The sequence below is a fragment of the Schistocerca piceifrons genome, chromosome X (genome assembly GCF_021461385.2).
Source record: "Schistocerca piceifrons isolate TAMUIC-IGC-003096 chromosome X, iqSchPice1.1, whole genome shotgun sequence".
Taxonomy (NCBI): domain Eukaryota; kingdom Metazoa; phylum Arthropoda; class Insecta; order Orthoptera; family Acrididae; genus Schistocerca; species Schistocerca piceifrons.
In genome coordinates, this window is record NC_060149.1 from 801,615,769 (window position 1) to 801,641,797 (window position 26,029).

The 26,029-nt window shown below is 41.1% G+C and overlaps 1 protein-coding gene across 2 annotated transcripts in view; it reads left to right on the top strand.

The window, feature by feature from the left end:
• LOC124721214 (probable serine/threonine-protein kinase DDB_G0282963) overlaps window positions 1-26,029 on the top strand; it is a 141,201-nt gene that overhangs the window by 42,228 nt on the left and 72,944 nt on the right. For both annotated transcript variants that reach the window (XM_047246064.1, XM_047246065.1), the window contains exon 3: window positions 1,347-1,466. In XM_047246064.1, coding sequence (XP_047102020.1) covers window positions 1,347-1,466 — 120 coding nt within the window. The remainder of the gene's footprint in view (window positions 1-1,346; window positions 1,467-26,029) is intronic.

The window sequence follows — 26,029 nt, forward strand, 5'->3', positions numbered from 1 at the left end:
TGAGGGAGTTAGTTAATTATGTTCTTTATTTCTTTGGCAGATAAATTTGCTTGTGTACAAGGTGTTCCAGGAGGAACAGTCAATATTCAGGGATTTGACAGGAACGATAATTTGAGGTGAAGAAGTCCAATAAAGACGGGCTCTAAAATGCATCCCTTAAGAGTTTTGTCTTTGATACTGTGAAACAAATATCTTCTACTGCATGCTCTTTGTTTTCCATATTTCGAGAGCTTGAAATATGGACAAAAACAAGAGCAAAAAGTCCAGTAACAATGGGCAATTAAAGTGCATATATTAAGCTCTATGAGCATTTTGTCATCTTTGGCACTGTGAAACACATCTCTTCTACTGAACTAGTACGCATAGCTCTTAAGGTATGCTCTTTTGGGCCCATGTTTACTATTCAATTTTTTTTGTGTTTTTGGTCTATTCTACCTCCTCCAAAAATATAGAAAGCAAAGAGCCAGCTGTATGTGAGATTTGTTTCATAGCATCAAAGATGAAGAAATGTTCATAGCTCTGAAGGTATGAATTGTATAGTCCATGTTTATTAAACGTTTTTGCAATAATGATGGAACCTTCCATCATTATTGCAGGTAAAGATGAGACTTAAATGTCTCAGGGAAAACTTTGACTATAAGATCTATAAACTTTTTTTTGCTTCGAATAATCATTCCTGTTATATCGCTGAATATTGACCGTTCCTCTTGGGACACACTGTATACAAGGCATTGGTTCTTGCATATATTCTATGGCTTTATCCCTTGAACTGTCCATATCAATCTTCTGAGCTATTTCAAAGAAGTAATTATTAAATACATTGACTACCTGATTGCTATCATTTATTATTTGGCTGTTTTCTTTAATAACAAATGTTGTCACATTCCTTAACTGATTTCCCAGTTTCTCTCTTAACTATTGTCCATATAAATTTAATTTTATTATCTGAATTATTTATTTCACATATTATTTTGACTTTTTTTTATTTTTAATCACTTTTCTTAATAAAGTACAGTATTTCTTGCAGTATGTAATCAGTTCTACTTTTCTGTTTGCTTTAACCATTTCAAACATTTTCTTTTTCCTTGCACATGATATTATGACTAATAAATGTATGTTATGAGATGAAAAAATCACTGTTCACTATATATAGTAGAGTGAGTGTTTTGGCATGGAGACACAGAGGACAGAACATTGACTAGATGAAAATCTGTTAATACTGGTTGCTGTTCTTTGTTAGGGTATGTTCCAACTGGTGGTGATATTAAGGCACAGCTGTTGTCTTGCATGCAGCTAGGATACAGCTAAAGTGTAACATATTAATAAATTTGTAATTCCATTTTCAGACCTTTAAATCCTCTTGGGAGCCGTTTTGAAATCCATCAGACAATAACATGGATTAAAACTCATTTAGAAGAGGATCAAGATGTTTCCTTACCAAAGCAAGATGTCTATGATGAGTACATGTAAGTATTTTAGTTAGTGCATCCAATTTCCTATAGTATATTTAAAAATATTGTTTCACTCAAAGTAGTAAAGAAAATCATGATTTATAATTTTGCTTTATGCATCTGGTAATTTGTAGGCAGCAAAACATTCATGCTTTCCTTCCCAAAATAAATAAAAGACTAAAACAGTGAGAGTAGTCAACCACTCACCTGCAGCTGATTAATATGTGGTACATGTATGTAACAGCACAAAAAATTTCACCTAGCTTTCAAGCTGCTGCTTTTTTTTCTGTTTAAGTGCAAATTCAGACTGCGAAATGCAAACACTGAGGTTAAGCTAACTTTTAGTGATGTATGTCTGTGCTTAAACTGGAAAAAGAGTGGGAGCTCAAAAGACAGTGCATCTTTCAATGCCATTGTGTGTGTAAGGTGGGAGGGGGGCATTTACATCACCACTAATCAGCAACAGTTAAGTGCATACATGCCCTAAGTTTTGTTTATTGTTTCCATACTGGAATTTTCATTATTGTAATAAACAGTCAGCCACTGCATCTTAAGAAAAATTCTCTCAAAAAGGGAGGAAGGCTAATACTCTGAAGTATTTATCTAGTTACTTATCAAAAGTATTCCTTCAGTGGTTGGAACAGAGATAATTATGGAATGTTTTATGAAATTGTCTCATTTAAAACATTACCTGTATGTTAAAATTTTAGAATGCTAATAAATGTGACTTACCAAAATCTGGGAAGGTATTTCTGAAGGAAACTGTTAAGGTACAATGACATGTACCATTGTAACTGTAACTAATTATTCAGCTCCCCCAAAGAGCAATTAAAGATGTTGTGTAATGAAGTTTACTTCTCAAGGTAGATCATTTTCTATAGACATTCATGATAGGTTAAAACTGAGTGCCAGGGCAACACTCTTAATTTGGATACCTGTCCTGGAAGGAGAGTTGTATTGATAATTGTTGTATGGTGTGAGACACTTAGATGTTGTACAAGGAATATGCAGATGGTATAATTGGAAGAGATTTGTCTTAAGTGGCAGCTGCAGGTATCTGGGTTTTGAGCCATGGTCCTACATTCAGTTTTAACGTGGAACAAATGGTGAAAACATTATTTCTCAAGTAGTGCATCTTTTGATATGGAATTTCTTAATACACATTGACATTAGCAATTTAAATTTTATTTCAATGACTTTGCAGCATAAATGTGTATTTAAAAAATGTTGCCAGTCATCGTACAGGTAAGTTGAGTAGCTGTCTCTCGTGTGTAGTAAATGGGCCGTTGACTCTGGAGTTAGTATTTACAGAACTGAATGCTAACAGTACATTGCATTATATAATAACTAATTGTATAATTTTTGAAGTCATATAAGTATGGCAGTTACATTTTTTAATTCCCCATTTGAACTCAACAAATAAGTGTGAGCTGAAGTCTGCTTGGCCTTTTCTGAGGACTGTAGTGACAAGAGATAAATACAACCAGTGCGTGTTAGCAGGATGCCTTATGAAGTTAAAATTTTTCAAAATATTTTGATCTGTTTTTAGTGTGTGTCAGCATTTATATCACAGTTTAATCATGTATCATTTTCATTTAATGTTACGTCGTAATTGAAGTACTGAGGCACAAGGAAGATAGATTAATATAGGTGTACAGTGATGGATATTAGTTTTTAACATTTACTTTATTATTGTAAGAAAGGTTTCTTGGTTCATTTAGGGTGCAGATTTGAAGATAGTTGATTAATAATACATCACCAGAATTTTTTATATGATAAGTAGAAAATTTCAGTTACAGAACAGGTATCTGTTACTTCATGAACTGATAATGTAAATGGAATAAAAAATTTGTCTGTGAGGTAAAGTTAGAGCTATTCAAAGTAATCTTCCTGTTGCATATTTGATGTTACTGTAACTTTACTGCTCTACTTTATGGAGTTAATTTTCTTTTAAAGGTTGTAATGTATGTACATCTGGTTTGGTGAGGTAACGAGGCAACCCACTTTTTGAAGTTACTAAGCTGAGCTCATTAGAAAGATATTAGTTGTCATTTATTGCAAATATGAGCATCAATACGTGTTAAAAATTATGTTGTGCCGTGTATGAGCAGTAAAATACACCAAATTATGAATTTTTAGAGTCAAGTTAGTGGCAGATCTAAAGTTACATAAGGCATCCCTGTGTAACATGCTGCAAGTGAAATTTAGTAATATGTAAATTTTAAAATATAGTGCTTTCCATACCTAACCTTTTACTTTGCACTTCCCACATGCGCATGGATCTTTGGAAAGGCGTACATCACGCTGTCATTTGTAGTAGGCACTCGTGATGCCATAAACTGCAAGGCCAGTAATTTAAAGTAAAATCCTCTTTTTACTGTCTAGAACAAGAATTTTATGTTTTTAGTACAGTTTGCTGCATGCTTAGATTTATCATGCTGCCCAGACTTTTTGTTGTAATACACAGTCTCTAATTATCATATGCAACTGGCAGAATATAAATAGTAAAATGTACACCTACCAGAAAAGTTGTGGTAGGAAAAGAAATGTTTAAAAATACACAATGAAAATAAAATCTGAAGCCAATATATCAGAACATAAAAGTCATTCATTGGGTTCAGGGGAGAAATTTTTGTTACACACACGTAAGAAAAAATTGTCCTTTGTATTTTCTTTTGATAGTTTTGAAGTAGCTGTAATCAATATATATTCTGGAAAACAAAGTGCAGGCTCATAAGAAAGCTACAAAGATAGTCTTTTGTGTCCACTGTAACGAAAAGATATTAAAAACACTTTATCCATAGATAATTGTATATTAATTGAACCCCATATTTTCATTTAATGTTACTTACACACACACACACACACACACACACACACACACACACACACACACACACTTGCTCTTGACTTTCTTGTGTACATTTGCCAAACAATGGTTACTGTGTCCATTTTAATTATATAAGGTTGTTGGTGGAATAATGTTGTTTTTCATGAAACCAGAGTGGAAGGGTGTTATGATGAATGACTAGTTATCTTTCTGATAAATATACCCTGTGTTTATATAGATAATATTTTTATTGGGTCAAAATGTGAGGTGTAACCATTATTCTCAGTAACAGTAACAACTGACAAATTTGGTAGCCTGAATTATTCATTTAATCAGTAGCATCAAATGAATTGAATAGTATACAGATATTTCTAATTTTTCAATATTTCTTTTAAAGATTTTTTCTTCTTCCTACTGTTGCATGTGTGCCTGATTTAATGCATGAAATTTCTGTGTAGTTAAATAGGAGTATAAGTATAAAAATTCGCATGTATGTAAATGAAATTGTTGTTATGAAATATGTGAACACTCAAATTTGAATACTATTGTCTGCAGTCAACTGGATATAGAACTGCAAAATCAAAAGCGTTACAGTACAACAGAAACACTGATAAAGAGCAAATACTTTGGTAAAAGAACTTACAAATTTTTACCAAACATATCTCAGATTTATTGATATTCTATAACAGACATTATTCATTGAGTATTTCATTTAGATATCAAGACCAATTCACAGTGTTTCTGTCAGTGATGGAGCATGGCCAGCTCCTTGTGCCCAAGTCCTTAAAGATGGATGTGCTGTATTGCAGAATCAGACTTACCTCACAGATATCAAATTTTGTAAATGACATGATGATCACCTTTTGACTTAAATTTTACAATCAAAAGATGACCATGGTCTCATTTACGAAGTTTTACTCTAGGTATGAGAAATTAAACAATTTTCTTTGTTTCCGCAACTGTATAGCTGCTTCACAACTCCTGCCATCTTAGTCGCCCTCGAACATCAACTTTTCTAAATTGAATCCTTCAATTCTTCTTCAGTCAGTCTCGTACCATCCCTTGTTCTTTTCCACTCAAACTTAGCTTTCATATTTCTTCCTTTCGTTATCTTTTTCTTATGCTGTGTATCTTTCATATTTCCATTGGACTGTTTTTAGTAGTGGCTTCTATCCCCCTCCCCTGCCCCATGCCTTCCTTTGAAACAGCCTGCATCCTCCCCTGCAGATACCGAAATATACCAAACTGGCAGGATTTGCCCTCATTAACCAAGCGAGGTGGCGCAGTGGTTAGTACACTGGACTCGCATTCGGGAGGGCGACAGTTCAGTCCCGCATCCGGCCATCCTGATTTAGGTTTTCCGTGATTTCCCTAAATCGCTCTAGGCAAATGCCGGGATGGTCCCTTTCAAAGGGCACGGCCGACTTCCTTCCCCGTCCTTCCCTAATCCGATGAGACCGATGACCTCGCTGTTTGGTCTCTTCCCCAAAACAACCCAACCCAACCCTTGCCCTCATTAATTCTCTCCCCCCCCCCTCCGCCCCCTCTTCCACCAGTGTCATTCCTTCCTTTCCTTAACCCACACCTCTTTTGTGTCCCCACCACCCAGTCCAGCCAAAGTCACAAGATAATTATATAACCCAGTAAGGCTGCAGCATTGAGGAGGTAGGTGGTTGTGGGGGGAAGAACAGTGTGCTTCTGTGATCTCTTCAGCACACTTATGTACCAACTATAATTCATCTGTAAGTGATAGGATTCCAGATTTTCCATTGTCATAATATCCTCTTACAGTTACTTAGAATTGTTGTAATAGTGCAGACGTGGCTACATGTTCTCCTTGGTAATACTAAATGGTGTACATGTGAAGGAGCTTGGATAACTTGGTGAGCAATGTCTGGCTTTGTGTTAGATGCCAACCTTGCAAGCTAACCCCTTCTACTCTGATTGAAGTGGGGTTGTGTAGATCAGAGAGACCATTCACACTGCAATCGGTGGATCAGTTGTGCAACCACTTTTTAAATGTTTATGGCTTGCGTGTCGTGGGGTTGCATTTACACTAGCCACTTTCTGGTCCTGACAGTATTCACTACACCTCCAATGCAGCTAAGGTTCTTATTAGGCCAATATTTGGGCAACTATTGCTGCCAATGGAAGACGCTGTACAATAAATTAAATATTTACTGACTGTCAGCAAAAATTGTACACTGATGTACAAGTACAAGCACTAATATGATGACAGTATGCTTATAGCATTTATGTATCAGCACTGCATCTACCACAGTCTCAAAGTCCAGTGATTTCACGTGTGTCCCCCATTAGTGAATAAATCACTACAAAATTTACTACAGTGGGCACAAGTGCTCACTCAAAAGTCATTACACCAACTGTTCCTGCCGTACAAGCAACATCAGTGCAATAACTATAGTGGCAGTGAATAAAAACATAAGTTTTTCATATTGGGTGCATTGTGCTGCCGCATACTGCCAGGTACTCCATATCAGCAACCTCAGTAGCCATTGAACATCATGAGTGAGCAGAATGGGGCACTCCATGGAACGCACGGGCTTCAAATGTGGTCAGTTGATTGGGTGTTACTTGTGTCATACGTCTGTAAGCGAGATTTCCACACTCCTAAACATCCCTAGGTCCACTGTTTCTGATGTGATAGTGAAGTGGAAACGTGAAGGGACACATACAGCACAAAAGCATACTGGCGGACCTCATCTGTCGACTGACAGGGATTGCCAACAGTTGAAGAGGGTTGTAATCTGTAATAGACAGACATATATCCTGACCGTTAGACAGGAATTCCAAACTGCATCAGGATCCACTGCAAGTACCATGACAGTTAGGCGGGAAGTGAGAAAACTTGGGTTTCGTGGTCGAGCGGCTGCTCATAAGCCACACATCATGTTGGTAAATGCCAAACGATGCCTCGCTTGGTGTAAGGAGTGTAAACATTGAACGTATGCCTGTGAGAGTGGAAGCTGTCATCAAGGCTAAGGGTGGGCCAACACCATATTGAATTCCAGCATTACCGATGGAGGTTGCCATGACATTGTAAGCCTTTTCAGCCAGGTGACCAGATACTTTTGATCACATAGTGTAAGATCCTAGAGTGCACTGGTCCACACCACCATTAGAACTGGGAACTTGGGTCCCCCTTGCATCACAAGACATCCTTGGAACCACTGAGCTAGTGAACTTTAATTATGCATATGTCATGTAGCTCTAAATATACTGAGAAACATGCATTTGACCACAAATACATAAATATAGGGTGTACCACAGGGTAGTGTGCTAGGTCCAGTATTGTTCCTAACTTAAATTAATGATTTCCAACAAAGTATCGAGCATGGGTAAACAATAATGCTAGCAGATGATACCAATGTACTGGTTACTCACAGCTCACCAGAAGCACTAAGAGAGAAAGCTGAAGAAACACGTAGCAGTGTATATAAGTGGGCAATAAATTATGAAGTCACATTTCATATAAAGAAAACACACACTATGGACTTCTGCATAAACAAACCCCCAGGGGGCTCACCGCTCTTTGGTGAATACGTGCTTGGTGACCATGGGGCCCCAGCCCTCACAGCACCACTTCTCTTTCAGTGCTGCTTGTCTCCTCTTCTTCTGTCCTTTTCCCCTATATTGGGGAGATGTCTCATGCTTCCATGGGCTCTTGAAGCTCATTTGTCTTGGCTTACTTGTAGGTCTCTTCTCTCTTGCACTGCTCTTTCCCTATACTGTTCTTTCCCTGTGTCACTCTTTCCCTACACTGCTCTTTCCCTACACTGCTCTTTCCCTACACTGCTCTTTCCCTACACTGCTCTTTCCCTACACTGCTCTTTCCCTACACTGCTCTTTCCCTACACTGCTCTTTCCCTACACTGCTCTTTCCCTACACTGCTCTTTCCCTACACTGCTCTTTCCCTACACTGCTCTTTCCCTACACTGCTCTTTCCCTACACTGCTCTTTCCCTACACTGCTCTTTCCCTACACTGCTCTTTCCCTACACTGCTCTTTCCCTACACTGCTCTTTCCCTACACTGCTCTTTCCCTACACTGCTCTTTCCCTACACTGCTCTTTCCCTACACTGCTCTTTCCCTACACTGCTCTTTCCGTACACTGCTCTTTCCCTACACTGCTCTTTCCCTACACTGCTCTTTCCCTACACTGCTCTTTCCCTACACTGCTCTTTCCCTACACTGCTCTTTCCCTACACTGCTCTTTCCCTACACTGCTCTTTCCCTACACTGCTCTTTCCCTACACTGCTCTTTCCCTACACTGCTCTTTCCCTACACTGCTCTTTCCCTACACTGCTCTTTCCCTACACTGCTCTTTCCCTACACTGCTCTTTCCCTACACTGCTCTTTCCCTACACTGCTCTTTCCCTACACTCCTCTTTCCCCTGCCCCGCTCTTTCCCCTGCCCCGCTCTTTCCCCTGCCCCGCTCTTTCCCCTGCCCCGCTCTTTCCCCTGCCCCGCTCTTTCCCCTGCCCCGCTCTTTCCCCTGCCCCGCTCTTTCCCCTGCCCCGCTCTTTCCCCTGCCCCGCTCTTTCCCCTGCCCCGCTCTTTCCCCTGCCCCGCTCTTTCCCCTGCCCCGCTCTTTCCCCTGCCCCGCTCTTTCCCCTGCCCCGCTCTTTCCCCTGCCCCGCTCTTTCCCCTGCCCCGCTCTTTCCCCTGCCCCGCTCTTTCCCCTGCCCCGCTCTTTCCCCTGCCCCGCTCTTTCCCCTGCCCCGCTCTTTCCCCTGCCCCGCTCTTTCCCCTGCCCCGCTCTTTCCCCTGCCCCGCTCTTTCCCCTGCGCCGCTCTTTCCCCTGCCCCGCTCTTTCCCCTGCGCCGCTCTTTCCCCTGCGCCGCTCTTTCCCCTGCGCCGCTCTTTCCCCTGCCCCGCTCTTTCCCCTGCCCCGCTCTTTCCCCTGCCCCGCTCTTTCCCCTGCCCCGCTCTTTCCCCTGCCCCGCTCTTTCCCCTGCGCCGCTCTGTCCCCTGCGCCGCTCTGTCCCCTGCGCCGCTCTGTCCCCTGCGCCGCTCCTTCCCCTGCGCCGCTCCTTCCCCTGCGCCGCTCCTTCCCCTGCGCCGCCCTTTCCTTTTCCTGCGCCGCCCTTTCCTTTTCCTGCGCCGCCCTTTCCTTTTCCTGCGCCGCCCCGTTTCCACTTTCCCCTTTCCCCGTTTCCACTTTCCCCTTTCCCCGTTTCCACTTTCCCCTTTCCCCGTTTCCACTTTCCCCTTTCCCCGTTTCCCCTTTCCCCTTTCCCCGTTTCCCCGTTTCCACTTTCCCCGTTTCCACTTTCCCCGTTTCCACTTTCCCCGTTTCCACTTTCCCCGTTTCCACTTTCCCCGTTTCCACTTTCCCCGTTTCCACTTTCCCCGTTTCCACTTTCCCCGTTTCCACTTTCCCCGTTTCCACTTTCCCCGTTTCCACTTTCCCCGTTTCCACTTTCCCCGTTTCCACTTTCCCCGTTTCCACTTTCCCCGTTTCCACTTTCCCCGTTTCCACTTTCCCCGTTTCCACTTTCCCCGTTCCTTTCTTTCCTCGTTCTGCTCCCCTTTTTCTCCGCTGTGGCATTTGAGGGCATCCTTCCTTTTCTTCCTTTCCTTCTTATCTTCTCTTCTCCTCCCTGTATGTGCTTGACGGCCAACCACGGGTTTGACGCGTAGCAGGAGACTGGGTAACGGGTAATTCCCAGCCCCAGGTTGGCATGTAGGTCCCACACGTACCCCCTGGTACCGGCTAGGCCCAGGGAGGGGTGATTGCCTGAGCTGTTACCTTCCTCCTCTTCCGATTGGCTATACAAACTTGTGTCTTACTGTTCAGTTTTATGGTGGCAAAGTTGCCTTGCCTTCAGGCTGACACTGCTTCTCCCACTTCCCGGGCAGTAGATTCTGCTACTCATTCTCCTCGCGCTCAGCGGCGAAGACAGTTGCAGCGCAGCCAGCGAACCATCAATTCAAAAAGGATTATTCCCGTGAAGATTTCTTGTGTACCTTGAGTTTGCAACTGTGTGGATCTTCTGCCAGTCACGAACAGCCAAAACAATCATCCAAAGGCAAACAGTCTTCCGCCTCTCCAACTCGTGGTCCCCCTTCGACTCGTCGGTCCCTTCCAACTGACCGACACTGGGGAAGCTCCGTTGATCCCGCTGAGTTGATGGACGAAGATCGTCCACCTGTGGAGTCCAGTGGTCGTCTTCCCTCGACAGCTCGCCCTAAGTGGTTGTCGAGGTGAGTTTCTCCTTCATTCTCTGGTGTTCCTAAATTTTATGGCCCTTTTACAATCGATCGCAATGTCCGCTCGTCGTCTGTCTCCAAGAAACCAAGCTACGTCCTCAAGACCATTTTGGTCTCTCTCATTTTACTTTGCTCCGGATGGACCTCCCACTTAGGGTGGGGATTCCTGCTCATGGTGGGGTCATACTGCTTCTACGAGATGATGTTTGTCATTGTCCTATCCCCTTGCACACCCACCTGCAAGCAGTTGCTGCCCATGATTTCCTTCCCGAATTTACCTTTTCCCTCTGCACTATTTATATCCCTTCATCTTCTGCTGTCACTAGGACAGACCTGATGCAGCTTGTTGCACACAGTTTCCTCCACCCTTTCTGATCCTCGGTGACACCAGTGCTCATCATCCTCTTTGGGGCTCGCCTGTCACCTGCCCGAGAGGTTCTCTTTTGGCGGATCTTCTTAATCATCTTAATATTGTGTGCCTTAACACTGGCAAAGCCACATTTCTCTCTGATTCCACGCACACTTATTCCCACTTAGACCTGTCGATCTGCTCTGCCCAGCTCACTCGATGTCTCGAGTGGTGTGCTCTTTCCGATACTTACTCGAGTGACCACTTCCCTTTTGTGACTCGCCTGTACAGTCATACCCCACCTCAGCGGCCCACTCATTGGAAATTCTCTCTTGCTGACTGGAGGCTATATTCCTCCTTGGCAGTCTTCGATGAACGGCCGTTTCCCAGCTGCGATGATCAGATTGAGCACCTCGTGGACGTTATTCTCTTGGCTGTCGAATCCTCTATCCCTTGTACTACTACTTCTCCCCATCAGGTCCTGGTCCCTTGGTGGACTGTGGAGTGCGGCAATGTGATTCGTGCCCGACGACGTGCGCTTCACGTCTTTCACCGTCATTCTATGTTACCGAACTGCATCCGCTACAAGCAACTACGTGCGCAATGCCGCCGCACTATTAAGGAAAGCAAGAAAGCATGCTGGGTCTCCTTCATCAGCTTGTTCAACAGTTTTACTCCATCCTCTCTCGTTTGGGGAACTACTGCCCACTCCCCAATCCCTGGTCTGACTGTGGCGGGAAACGTCATAGTCGACGTCATAGTTGACCCTGTAGATGTTTCGAACGCTTTGAGCCAGTACTTTGCGGAGGTTTCAAGCTCGACCCATTGCCATCCTGCCTTCCTTCCTCGGAAACAGGCAGAGGAGGCTCATGCAATCTCTTTTTCTCTCTTTGAATCGCGAATGCTACAATACTCCTTTTACTGTGAGGGAGCTCGGACGTGCTCTCTCCTCATCCAAGTCTTATGCTCCTGGACCTGATACAGTCCACGTCCTCATGCTGCAGAATCTTCCTCCTGCAGGAAAAAACTTTCTCCTCGATACGTACAACCGTATTTGGACTGACGGTGTATTTCCCACACTTTGGCGTGAAGCTATTATTGTTTGTCTACCTAAGCCTGGTAAAGATAAATCCCTTCCTTCCAGCTGTCGTCCAGTTTCCCTTACCAGCAGCCCAGCAGCGTTTGTAAGGTGATCGAACGCATGATCAATGGTTGATTGGTGTGGTGGCTGGAGTCACACCATCTTCTCACTAATGTTCAGTGTGGGTTCCAAAAGGGTCGCTCAGCGGTTAATCATCTCGTCACCCTGTCGACGTTCATCATGAATAATTTTCTGCAGAAGCAACAAACAGTGGCCATTTTCTTTGATTTGGAGAAAGCCTATGATACCTGTTGACGGACAGGCATTCTACGTACTATGCACGCATGGGGCCTTCGTGGTCATCTTCCCACTTTCATTTGGGAATTTTTAACAGATAGAGTTTTTTGGGTATGTGTGGGTTCCTCCTTATCCAACACCTTTTCACAGGAGAATGGGGTGCGTCAGAGCTCCATACTGAGTGTCGTCCTCTTCGTCATAGCCATCAACCCCATTATGGACTGCCTTCCAGCTGGCGTTTCCGGTTCTCTTTTCTTTGACGACTTTGCTATTTATTGCAGCTCCCAGTGGACATGTCTCCTGCAACACTGTCTTCAGCGTTGTCTGGACCATCTCTATTCATGGAGTGTCACAAATGGCTTTCGCTTTTCTGCTACCAAATCCATTGGCGTCAATATCTGGCGGTACAAGGAATTTCTTCCACCGTCCTTGTGACTGGGCCAAAATGCTCTCCTGTTCGTGGATCAATAGGAAACTCAGTTGGTCTCCCAACATGTCCTACCTGGCTGCACCTGCTCCCTAAATGTCCTTCACGTATTGAGTAGTACCTCTTGGGGAGCTGACCGGACTGTCCTCCTCTGCCTCTATCGATCTCTTGTCCACTCCAAGTTGGATTTTGCTGGTGCGACATACTACTCAGTAGGTATGCGTGTTGGCTTTCTTTCATACCAGGCCACCCAACCTTTGACTCTTTTTGCCACCAGTACGAGACGTACGTTTCTTCTCTGTGGCCTCCTGGCATCTGCTTTCATCACCTGCTTGAGCAGCTGCAGTTCACACTTCCTGCCACTTTCCAAATGGGGGAGAGCCCTTCACCACCTTGTCTTCAGACACAGGTTTGTGTTCATTTTGACCTCAGCTCATTCCCGAAAGATTCGACTCCCGAGCTGACCTATCACTGCAACTTTATCAAACTTCGCTCACAACTTCCCAATAGCATATTTTTGTACACTGATGGTTCCAAGTCCACCCACGGTGTTGGCTGTGCTTTTGTCATCGGGGCTGATAAGTTTCAATACTGGCTTCTCGATCAGCACACAATTTTTACAGCAGAGCTTTTTGCCCTCTATCAGACTGTTCACTATGTTTGGAGGCACCAGCTCACTCACTGTGTGATCTGCTACAACTCCCTCAGTGCCCTTCATAGTCTAGATGATCCCAATCCAGTCCATCCCATCGTTCGACGGATCCAGTACTGCTTCCATTTGTCCCCAGATGGGGGAGCCGAAGTGATGTTCATGTGGGTTCCTGGCCATGTTGGTGTGCCGGGGAATGACACTGCCGATGCTGCAGCCAAGGCCGCAGTCCATCTTGGTCAGCCCGCCTCGTACTCTGTTCCCTCGCAAGACATTTGTACTTTTTCTCTATCGGCATATCATGTCACTTTAGCATGACCATTGATGGTCCCTTGATGGAAACAAACTCAGAAAAGTCAGACCTCTCCAAACAGCCTGGTCGACTTCCTCCCGGCCATCTTGCCGTGAAGAAGTAATGTTTGCTCAGTTGCGAATAGGGCACTGCCGCTTTAGTCACTGCCACGTGTTGAGTGGCGACCCTGCACCCAGCTGTCCTTTCTGTAGCCAGCCATTAATGGTCAGACATTTCCTGATCCTCTGCCCCTATTTTAGCCACTTAAGTCTCAGGGTCGGGCTGCTGCCTGCTTTGCTGGACATTTTAGTGGATGACATGCAAGCTGTGGCTTGCGTTTTAAGTTTTTTTAAAAGCAGTAATATGGCAAAAGAGATTTGATTTCTACTTGGTGACTCTGGTGTCTTGTCAACATCTTTCAGATACTCTTCTGTAACGTCTTGATGTTTTATAAACCAGATTCCAGTAACCTGAAAATAGCATAACATCCAAACCCACCAAAAATAAACAAAAATTACATCTAGTTAAAAAAGCAGATAAAAATTCCCTTGATGCCTTTCTAAGAGACAGTTTCCACTCCTTCCAATCTGAATATGTAAGCTTAGACAAGATGGGGGTTTAAATTTAAAGAAATAGTATCGATGGCAATTGAGAGATATATACCAAATAATGTATTAAGACATGGTACTGATCCCCCACGGTACACAATAACAGGTCAGAACATTATTGCAGAAGCAACCAAAAAAGCATGAAAAATTTAAAAGAATCCAGAATCTCCAAGATTGGTAAAGTTTTACAGAAGCTTGAAATTTAGCGTGAACTTAAAAGAAAATTGCTTTTAATAGCTTCCACAATGAAAAACTGTCTTGAAATCTGGCGGAAAACCCAAAGAGATTCTGGTTGTATGTGAAGTATACCAGCAGAAAGACAAAATAAATACTTTCGCAGTGCAATAACAATGGTGATGTAACAGATGACTGTGCCACTAAAGCAGAGTTACTAAACACAATTTTCTGAAACTGCTTCATGAAAGATGACAAAGTAAGTATTCCAGAATTGAATCTAGAACAACTGCCAATGTGGGTAACTTAAAAGTATATATCCTCAGTGTAGCGAAGCAGCTTAAGTCACTTAATAAAGGAAAGGCCTCCAGTCCAGATTGTATACGAGTCGGGTTCCTTTCAGAGTACGCTGATAAAATAGCTCTGCCCTTGGCAATCATATACATCTGCTCGCTCTTTGAAATATCCGTACCTAAAGACTGGAAAGTTGCACAATTCACACCAATACCAAAGAAAGGAAATAGGAGTAATCCCCTGAATTAAATACACATATCACTAATGTCAATTTGCAGTAGGATTTTGGAACATTTACTGTGTTTAAACATTGTCAATTATCTCGAAGAAAATTATTTATTGACAGGTAGTTAGCACAGATTCAGAAAATATTGTTCTTGTAAAACGCAGTTAGCTCTTTATTCCCATAAAGTAATGAGTACAATCAACTGGGGATGTCAAATTGCATCCATATTTTTAGATTTCCAGAACGCTTTCGACAGCGTTCCTCACAAGCAACTTCTAATTAAATTGCATGCCTGTGGAGAATCATCTCCGCTATGTGATTAGATTCATGATTTCCTGTCAGAAAGGTCACAGTTCATAGTAACTGACAGAAAGCCATAAAATAAAATAGAAGTGATATCTGGCTTTCACCAAGGAAGTGTTGTAGGCCATCTGCTGTTCGTTATCTACATAAACAACATAGGAGACAATCTGAGCAGCCCTCTTAGATTGTTTGCATATGACACAGTCATTTTTCATCTAGCAAAGTCATCAGATGATTGCAAATGCTTTAGGAAAGATATTTGTATGGTGCAAAAAGTGGCAGTTGACTCTAAATAATGAGAAGTATGAAGTCATCCACAAGTACTAAAAGAAAGCCACCAAATTTCAATTACATGGTAAATTAAACAAATCTAAAGGTTGTAAATTTTATTAAATACTTAGGGATTGAAATTATGAATAACGTAAGTTGGGATAATCACGTGGGTAATGCCATGGATAAAGCAAACCAAAGACTGCAATTTATTCACAAAACATGTAGAAAGTCCAACAATTTTGCTAAAGAAACTGTGTGCATCCTTTTCTGAAGTATTGATTTGCAATGTGGGATCCGTATCAATTGGGATTGACAGAGGACATCGGAAAAGTTCAAAGAACGGCAGCTTGTTTTGTATTATCACAAAATAGGGGAGAGTGTGCCATGGACATGATACGTGAATTGGGATGCGATCATTAAAACAAATATGTTTTTCATTGAGGCAGGATATTCTCATGAAATTTCAGTCACCCACTTTCTTATCCAACTGCGAAAATATTCTGTTGGTGCCTGCCTACATAGGGAGAAATGATCATCATGATATAATAAGAGAAAACAGAGCTTGCACAGAAAGATTTAAATGCTAGTTTTTCCTGTGTGCTGTTTGAGAGGGGAACGGTAGAGAAATAACTTGAAGATGGTAGGATGAGCCCTCTGTCTGGCACTTAATTGTGGAATTTACAGAGAAATCGTGTAGACGAATGAATTTACACAATGTGTGGAAAGCACAAAATTTCTAGGAATGCATGTTCACTGTCATATAATGTGGGAAGTGTGTTAAAAATACTTAGTAACAGAATCTCTACAGCATTCCATGTGCTCAAATGCTGTATTTCGTGTTTCAGATCAGTATATTTTGCTTATATTTATTCTGTTATTAGTTAATGCATAAATTTTTGGGTAGTGAATAGGAAAAATATTCAAGCTATGTGTGTATGATGACCAAGTGTGACGACATTGTTCACTGCCTCAAACTTTTTAAAATGCTGGAAATATTAACTGTACTAGCAAATATATTTTTCAGTGTGTTATGTATGTAAAAAAAATATCGACTACAGTGTTAAAAATTGCTTAATAAATGGTTACAAAACTAGAAACAGCAGTAATTGGCATCTTGTCTGAAAAAATAAAGTTAAAAGTCAGCAGAGTTTATTGTAAAATGCCATCAAGTTAAATAATAAATTACCACAATGTGTAAAGGACATAGATACTATTTGCTCTTTCTAAACCAAACTCAAAGATTATGTACAAAATAAAAGTTTTATACAGTAATGGGGAAACTGAATTAAAATGGATTACCTAATTTAATAAGTACTGTGTGTGTGTGTGTGTGTGTGTGTGTGTGTGTGTGTGTGTGTGTGTGTGTGTGTGTGTGTGTGTGTACATAAATGGTAATTAATGAAGACAAAAAAAACAAAAGTAATTACATCAAAAGAAATTTGATTGACAACTGCACTTTGTAAGAAATTAATTTTAAGCTGTTGATTTTTCAGCGTTTGAATGATGAAATATATGCAGTGTAAATTATTTTACAGATTAGTAAAGAAATCAATCAATAAATCAGTGTGTTGCCACACGTGAGGATTATGGGATTATGTAGCATAAGTCCTAGAGGTAGAAAGGGAATGCCAAGTTAATGTAGCACAACAAAATGGCCTTACAACTATCTCTGTTTAAGGCGTTCAATTATATTTAATGTAGAATTTCTCATTTTTGAAGCGTTCCAGTATGGCCAGGGCTATTAACACCAGCATTATATAATTTCAGTGCAGGGATAGCAAAGCTAGTGATATCAGTTTGTGATCATGCAGGATCAACATGTGAAATATTGAGGTACATAATTTTTCATCTCAATTACAATTTTCTGAAAATACAAATAAGTAAAACAGACTTTGATAGTTTACAGTGAAAACTTATTAGGTCTACAATGGTTATTCACACTTTTTTTAAAAAAATGTTTGAGGCTTCATTGTCAGAAAACTATAAAAAATTTATGATTCAGAGTATTGGCCATTACTGGCCACTACTTTCACCCATCTTCTGGATAGCATAGAAATCCTACATTGAAAAGATTGATGTCTTTTGAGGAGGTCCATAAATTAATCCAATTTTTCACTTGTTCATATGACCAGAATTGCTGATCAGCCAGGCCTTATGTCATTGATCAAAAAAGGTGGTAGTCAGAGGGATCAGTGGCTGGAGAACACAGCGGGTGGAATAGGACTTCCAATTTCAATGTTTCCAAGTATGTTTTGATGGGCTTTGCAACATGGGTTCAATCATTGTCATGCTGCAAAATCACTTTTTCCTGTCTATCACTGTATGGTGGCTATTTGTCTTTCAGTGTTCAGCTCAAACATGTCAGTTGCTTTCAATAACAATCTCCTGTGATTGTTTCCATCTGGTTTAGTAGCTTCAAAAACTCTCTCTTCCACTGCCACATTTGCCTTAGACTTCAAAATCACCATTCTTGGAATGTTGAAACCATTCTCTGCACTTTCTTTCACTAATAGGTTCCTCACCATTGGTCTTACCCATCATTTTATGAGCCTCAGCCACATAGTTCTTCATGTTAAAGCAGAAAATTAGAACTTCCTACAAATGATGAGAACGGGGCTCATAAGTTGACATATTCAGTCGACAATAATTTTGTGATGTAATCACAGATTGACTAATATTTTGAGAGTGTTATATGCACAAATACCTAAGCTTATTGGGTGAAAAAAAGGTTTTAGGTATACAAGCTTTTGGACCCAGTGGCTCCTTCTTCTGACAGAAGAGTTGAAGGGGAAGGAAGAGGGTGAAGGAAAAGGCTGGAGAGGTTTAGGAAAGGGATAGAGTTCAGAAAAGTCGCCCAGAACCCCGGGTCAGTGGAGACTTACTAGATGCATGAGAAGAAATACTTATTGTTGGGGACTGCACCAGACAAGATTGGAAAATCTGAGAGCTTAAATGTGGAAGACAGGGATACAAGACAGAGATTACTGGTAAAACATCATGAATGAGTTAATATGAGTGAAATGCTAAGCGCATTGTACGTAATAGAGTTGGAAGGGGTCAGCAAAAAATAGTCAAGTCAGAAAATGAAAGATATAGAAAGCTAAAATGGAGTGAAGAAAGGAGTAGTTACTGTGAAGAAATGCTAAGACGGAAGAAATTAACATAAATTAAGGCCAGGTGGGAAGCAAGAAACAAGGACATGGTGCAGCACTAGTTCCCACATGTGGAGTCCTGAGAAACTGGTGTATGGGGGAAGAATCCAGATGGCACGCATGGTGAAACAGTCACTGAGGTCATGACTGTCATGTTGTAGAGCGTGATCTGCATCACGATGTTGTGTGTTGCCAGTAGACACCCTCTGCCTATGCCCATTCATCCTAACCGATAACTTGGTGGTAGTCATGCTGATGTAAAAGGCCGAAAAGTGTTTACATAACAGCGGATATATGACATGTTGTTTCACAGGTGGCTGACCCTTTGATAATATATGTTTTGTCAGTTACTGGACTGGTGTAGGTAGTGGTAGGACGGTGCATAGGGCAAGTCATGCAGTGGAGGCAGTCACAAGGGTAGGAGCCAAAGGGTAGGGAGATGGGTGCAGAATGAACATAGGATCTGACAAGGATATTGGCTGATTGGGAGGCTGACAAAAAGCTATTCTATGTGTGGTGGGCAAAATCTTACAATTGATCTCATTCCAGGCCCTAAAATGAGATCCATTCTGTCTGAGATTTTGCACACCACACCTAGAATAGCCTTTCATCACCCTCCTAATCTATGCAATATCCTTTCAGACCTTATGCTCCTCCTGCACTCATCTCCCTACTTTTCGGCCTTTTACATCAGCATGACTACCACCAAGTTATCAGTTAGGATGAATGGGCATAGGCAGGGGTGTCTTCTGGCAACGCACAACATCCCGATGCAGATCACGCTCTACAACATGACAGTCATGACCTCAGTGACTGTTTCACCATGCGTGCCATCTGGATTCTTACCCCAGACACCAGTTTCTCAGAACTCCACATGTGGGAACTAGTGCTGCAACATATTCTTGTTTCTCACCACCCACCTGGCCTTAATTTATGTTAATTTCTTCCATCTCAGCATTTCTTCACAGTAACTACTCCTTTCTTCACTCCATTTTCGCTTTTGACATCTTTCAATTTCTGACCTGTCTATTTTTTGCTGCCCCCTCTCATCTCTATTGCATACAATGCACTTAGCATTTTATATCTGTGTTCTCCTGCCACCAATTAGTGAGTAGATTTTTTATATATCCAATTACATTATATTGTCAAAGATTGATTATTTCCATCATTATAAGCTTATTGTACGAGATGTATGACCTACCATATGCACCACAACTTGCTGCAACTGCTGTCTATTGCAAAACAGCAGAAGCACAGCTATAGACATAATATTTCAATGGAATAAAACATAACTGGAAATCGACCTTGCCCCACACACCTTGAAACAGTAAGATATCAGATACTTTGCACCTCAAAATTTACTGTGTCTATGTGCAGTGTTGTGCCACACACGAATAGAATTTCACGACTACCGTAAGAATGCAGAAGTATGTTGGTTTGGATGGAAGCGAGAAAAATGCAGTTAATTAATTATGTAGTGCTACACAATAATCAATTCATTTGAGGATACAGAACAGAAGAAACTGAAAATTATATTGATTAACATGTAAACTAATCTGCAAATGATATACGTATATGCAGACTAAAGCGATGAATGAAAATTTGCACCAAGACAGGAATACTCACTAGGCACATATGCCTAGTTAGCAGGAGACTTGGTTTCAGATCCTGGTCTTGGTACAAATTTTCGTTCATTGCTTCACTCTGCATATATACATCATAGATGCTTGAGACTTGAAAAGTTCTCTGGAACCAATTTCATTTGATTAAACTGTAGATATGGGTCATATGCATTGCTCCCTCTTCACATGCTTTCCACCTTGAGATCTATAAATACAATGCATACTCCATACTCTGTAAATCACATTTAAGCACCTGACGGAGGGTTCATCGAACCACCTTCACAATTCTCTATTATTCCAATCTCGTATTGCACGCAAAAAAAAACCCTATATCTTTCCGTACAAACTCTGATTTCCCTTATTTTATCATGGTGATCATTTCTCCCTATGTAGGTCAGTGTCAACAAAATATTTTTGCATTCAGGGGAGAAAGTTGGTGATTGGAATTTCATGAGAAGATTCCTCGGCAATGAAAAACGCCTTTGTTTTAATGATGTCCATCGCCCCTATTTCATCATAATACAAAATGTGCTGCCCTTCTTTGAACTTTCTCAATGTTCTCCATCAATCCTATCTGGTTAGGATCCCACACCACACAGCAATATTTTAAAAGAGGTCGGACAAGCATAGTGTAGCAAGTGTGGTGTAAGCAGTCTCCTTATTAGATCTTTTACGTTTTCTAAGTGTCCTGCCAATAAAATGCAGTTTTCGGTTAGCCTTCTCTACAATATTTTGTATGTGTTCCTTCCAATTTAAGTTACTCGTAATTGTAATTCATAGGTATTTGTTGAATTTATGGCCATTAGATTTGACTGATTTACCATGTAACCAATGTTTAATGGATTTCTTTTAGCACTCATGTGAATGACCTCACATTTTTCTTTATTTAGGGTCAATTGCCAATTTTTGCTTACATACAGATATCTTTTCTTAATAGTTTTGCAATTTCTTTTGATCTTCTGATGACTTCATTAGTCGATAAACGACAGTGTCACCTGCAAACAACTGAAGACAGCTGCTCATATTGTCTCCCAAATCGTTTATATAGGTATAGAACAGCAAAGGGCCTATAACACTACCTTGGGAAACACCCGAAATTACTTCTGTTGCACTCAATGACTTTCCGTTAATTACTACAAACTGTGACCTCTCTGACAAGAAATCACAAATCCAGTCACACAATTGAGATGATATTCCATAAGCACGCAATTTCATTAGAAGTTGCTTCTATGGTACAGTTTCGAAAGGCTTCCGGAAATCCATAAATACAGAATCAATCTGAAACCCTTGTCAATAGCACTCAACACTTCATGCCAGTAAAGAGCTAGTTGTGTTTCACAAGAACGGTGTTTTCTAAATCCATGTTGACTGTGTGTCAATAGACCTTTTTCTTTGAGGTAATTCATAGTGTTCAAACACAATATATGTTCCAAAATCCTGCTGCATATCAACGTTAATAATATGGGTCTGTAATTTGCTGGATTACTCCTACTACTGGTGTGACCTGTACGACTTTCCAGTCTTTGGGTACGGATCTTTCGCCGAGCGAACAGTTGTATATGATTGTTAAGGATGGAGCTATTGCATCAGCATACTCTGAAAGGAACATAATTGGTATACAGTCTGGACCAGAAGACTTGCTTGTATTAAGTGATTTAAGTTACTTCACTACTCCAAGGATATTTACGTCTACGTTACTCATGTTGACAGCTGTTGTTGATTTGAATTGTGGAATACTTACTTCATCTTATTTGTGAAGGCATTTCGAAAGGCTGTGTTTAGTAGCCCTGCTTTGGCAGCACTGTCTTCAATAGTATCTCCATTGCCATCACACAGAGAAGGCCTGTTCATTGCTTTCATAATGTTCCATTCTTGTTTGATCCCTAAATGATGGAAAGAGTCCATATCCATATCACTGATTGTTCTTTCGAATCTTTCCAGTGACTTCTTTTGTGTGTTGTTGCTTAGTACACTCCTGAAGCAGACCACTGTGCCTGCTCGCATGAGGTGTTGGATCGTGGTTACAATAAGGCTTATGAATTCTATTTGAAACTAAATGTCACAAGTTAAACACCCTTTTTATTACCTGGACTTTCCATGTTAGTTTACGTATCTATGTAAATAAAAGCAAGAAGAAACTGTACAAGGGTAATCTGTGTAGCTGTGTTAGCCGCAGTGCCAGGGTGGCAGAGCTGGTAGTGCATCAGCCTACTGAGCAGGAGACTTGGATTCAAACCCTGGCATTGGTACATATTTTAATTCATTGCTTCAGCCTGTATTCATTATACAAGGTGATTATAATTAAAGTTAAACTTTGAAACCACTGTAAAAATAACGCCGGTGGTCAGAATGGCGTCAAATTGCAGTGAAATATTGTTTGAGAAGGGGGAAAAGTAAGGTAGAAGAAAAATAAATAGTTACAAAATGTAGCAATATATGGTGCTGTAAGCATCATAATTTAATAGAGGTCGACTACAAATGGCAACTGAATCATACAACAATGCCTAAGGTGTACGTTTGATGTTAAACAAACTGTACCACTCAGTGTGCATGGGTGTACAGGTGTGATATTGTTAGTTACGTAAGTACACCCACCACGGCAAGGTCATGTCATTTTGGATGGAAAAAATTGTTTTTTAATTGTCCCAAGGCCAAAAACCACATCAATCAAAATCGAATCGGGTTATTAATTTCCATGTCACTGTCGCAGAACATGTTCAATATGCTGTACACTGTTTTCTGCAACAAGATGAAATTGAAAAACAGCATGTTCCACAACTGATCGAAGTGTTTCCAGGGTCACATTTCAGAATGTGTTGCACAATGTGTGCCTTCAATTCAGCTAAGTTTGCAATCAGAACACTGAACAGAACTTCTTTCAGATAGCCCCACAGCCAGAAGTCATACTGATTAAGACCAGGTGATTGGGATGGCCAGGCTGTAGGGAAATGGCAGCTGATAATTCTAGCGTTTTGGAAATGATACTTCAGCAGCTGCTTAACAGGATTTGCAATGTGCGGAGGATTGCCATTTTGCGTGAAAATGATCCCGTCCACACATCCACACTGTTGGAGAGCTCGAATGACATGGTTGTGCAAAAGACGCTCATAGTGCTTACTAGTGACGGTACATGTAACATGACCGGGAGCACCTGTCTCTTCGAAAAAATATGGCCGTATGATATATGATGCCATAAACCCGCACCACGGTGTGAGCTTTCCAGGATGAAGTGGTAGTGGTTGATTTGTGTGTGGATTTTCCATTGCCCATATTGGACAATTCTGTGTATTTACATATCCTGTTAGATGGAAGGGGGCTTTGTCTGTCCACAAAATCTTCTACGGCCAATCGTTGTCCACTTTCATGTGAGCAAGAAATTCTAAAGCAAAGGTCTCTCTTGTTGGCAGGTCAACAGTAAGCAACTTGTGTACATGGGTAATTTTGAATGGATAGCAAAGAAGGATGTTTTATAGGATTTTATGCACCATGCTCATGGGTATGTCCAGTGTTCGGGCAATTCTCCGTGCACTACACGTTTGCACACCACCACTCGTCCTCTCTTGCATTACTGTGACCACTGCTTCCACTGGCATTGAATTAATTCATTTCCTCACTCTACCAGGTTGCACACCTAAAGAACTCATCTTTTCGAATTTCCGAATCATTTTCTCCAGACCCACGGCAGTCATCGGACCAGCGCCTTTTTTCAAACCCTTCAGTGTCTAGAACTTCTGCAAAGTGACATATGCACAGTCATCATTCTTGTAATACAGCTTTACAAGCAGAGTGGAATGCTGCGTTGAGACTGTCGTAGCGAATGTCACAGACGTGAAGGGAGGAAAAGCCGTGTACCCGGCTTGTTTATACCAATTTCAATGGGTCCTGCGCATGACAGGTGTTTTCATTTACGTATTCTGACACATACTGCGCCATCTATTGATGAATTTTCACACTACTTTTCATTTCTTCTTCTGTACGTTTTTCCCCTTCTCCAATAATATTCCATTGCAATTTGACATCATTCTGACCAGTGGTGCTATTTCTGCAGTGTTTTGAATGTTTAACTGTAATTATAATCATCCTGTACATTGGCATAACTCATTCGGACACCAGCATGTTATGAAACATTGGCTTCTGTGTACATGTGTAGCACTATAACCAGCAGCTAAGACAATGGTAAACTGTGGGCATGGTCATAAATTTGTAGTTATCTGTAGCGGTAGCAGAGTTCATACCTCATGTGCAGCTTTTGAATAATATACTGTGATGAATGGATTTATCTGCCGTTACAGTGTGAAATCAACACAAATTGTTGCAGTGTTCTGCCTGTGTCACCGACCTCCAGTTGTCTTCTTTTTTTATTGGGCTTTTCATATTGCCCTGGAAGCATGATGCCAAGGTAACTGTGTGTAGTCTGCATTGCGCAACATCCAACATTCCCTTCTTCCAGGTTCACTGATCATTTGCATTGGTACCAAATACGGGTAAGAACATTATTGTGAGTGAAGGAATAAGATTAATAATAGTAACAATAAGGAACTGATTATAATAAATTTTATTGCATTACAGAAAAAGGCTGATGATTAAAAATAAAAATAGGCTAATCTTCAGTTGGCGCGATGAAAATTTTTTTTAGCATTTTGTTGCTTAATTCCATTCTGATTATTGACAGGGGGGAAAAAAAGCAAGCAATGCACCTCTGTAGTCCAGTGAGATCAGAATGAGCAACTACTCTTCGCTTAGATTGAGACGAGCATGGCACCTCGGTGGAAACGTAACACTGCTTTGTTTACCTATGTGCAGTTGCTATGGTGGTAGTGAATGCAGACAGTTCACAACATGAAATAGAAAACCGATTGAAATTTAAGCGTAGAATTACCTTCCTAGGGTTGAAAAATTAAATTTACAATCTTGATTTTACACAAATGTAATGACTATTCAGATTACCTCGTCAGTATGAAATGAAAATGTTACAGAACAAGCAGGATCACTCGGCACCAATCCTGAAAGCAGGTGATCGATCACGAGGTGCCAAATGTCATCAGCAACAGTGCCAAGTCTCATCTGTATGAACAATATGAAGAACTGCATGGACAGCTCAATTTCCTCGCTGCTATCCATAGCCTGCTCCAGCCAGCCCTCCATTGAGCTCCGCTACCAGACACTGATCTAAGGGACAGCTTCAAACCAGCAGCAGATTACACCATTGAAAAATACAAATGAGTTCCAGACTTATCCCATTCAGCCTGCGGTGAAAACTTATTTTAACAAAACTGAAAATGTGTGCAAAATGACCTTGCCCAAATTGTCAAGGAACGTAAGATACTACACACTTGTTGACATCAGACAGACTGTATATACATTCGGTCTTGTCTCATACACAACTAGAATATCAGGAATATCACCAAAATGTGAAGATTGAGAAATGACTAACACATTGATGCAACAGAGTAATAAAACGGGTTTTGGATTCACAGGCAGAAATTGAATGGATGACTACTGAAGCAGAAATAAAATATCTACCATAGGTAATGCATATTAACAAGCTTGTTTATTGTTTCCATAACTTTTTTCATCTTCTTTGATTCCCAAGATGATGAAAAAATACAGATTATTGTCACTGAGAGTTGCTTTGAATCTGTTGAGAGACTTTCTCTTGTTTTGTTGGTGATGTAACATGGTATTTGGTAAGTAGGCAACTATGGTTACTGCTGTGAGATTGCAAGAATACATATGACACGGAGTGTTAAGATCCGTTATGTAA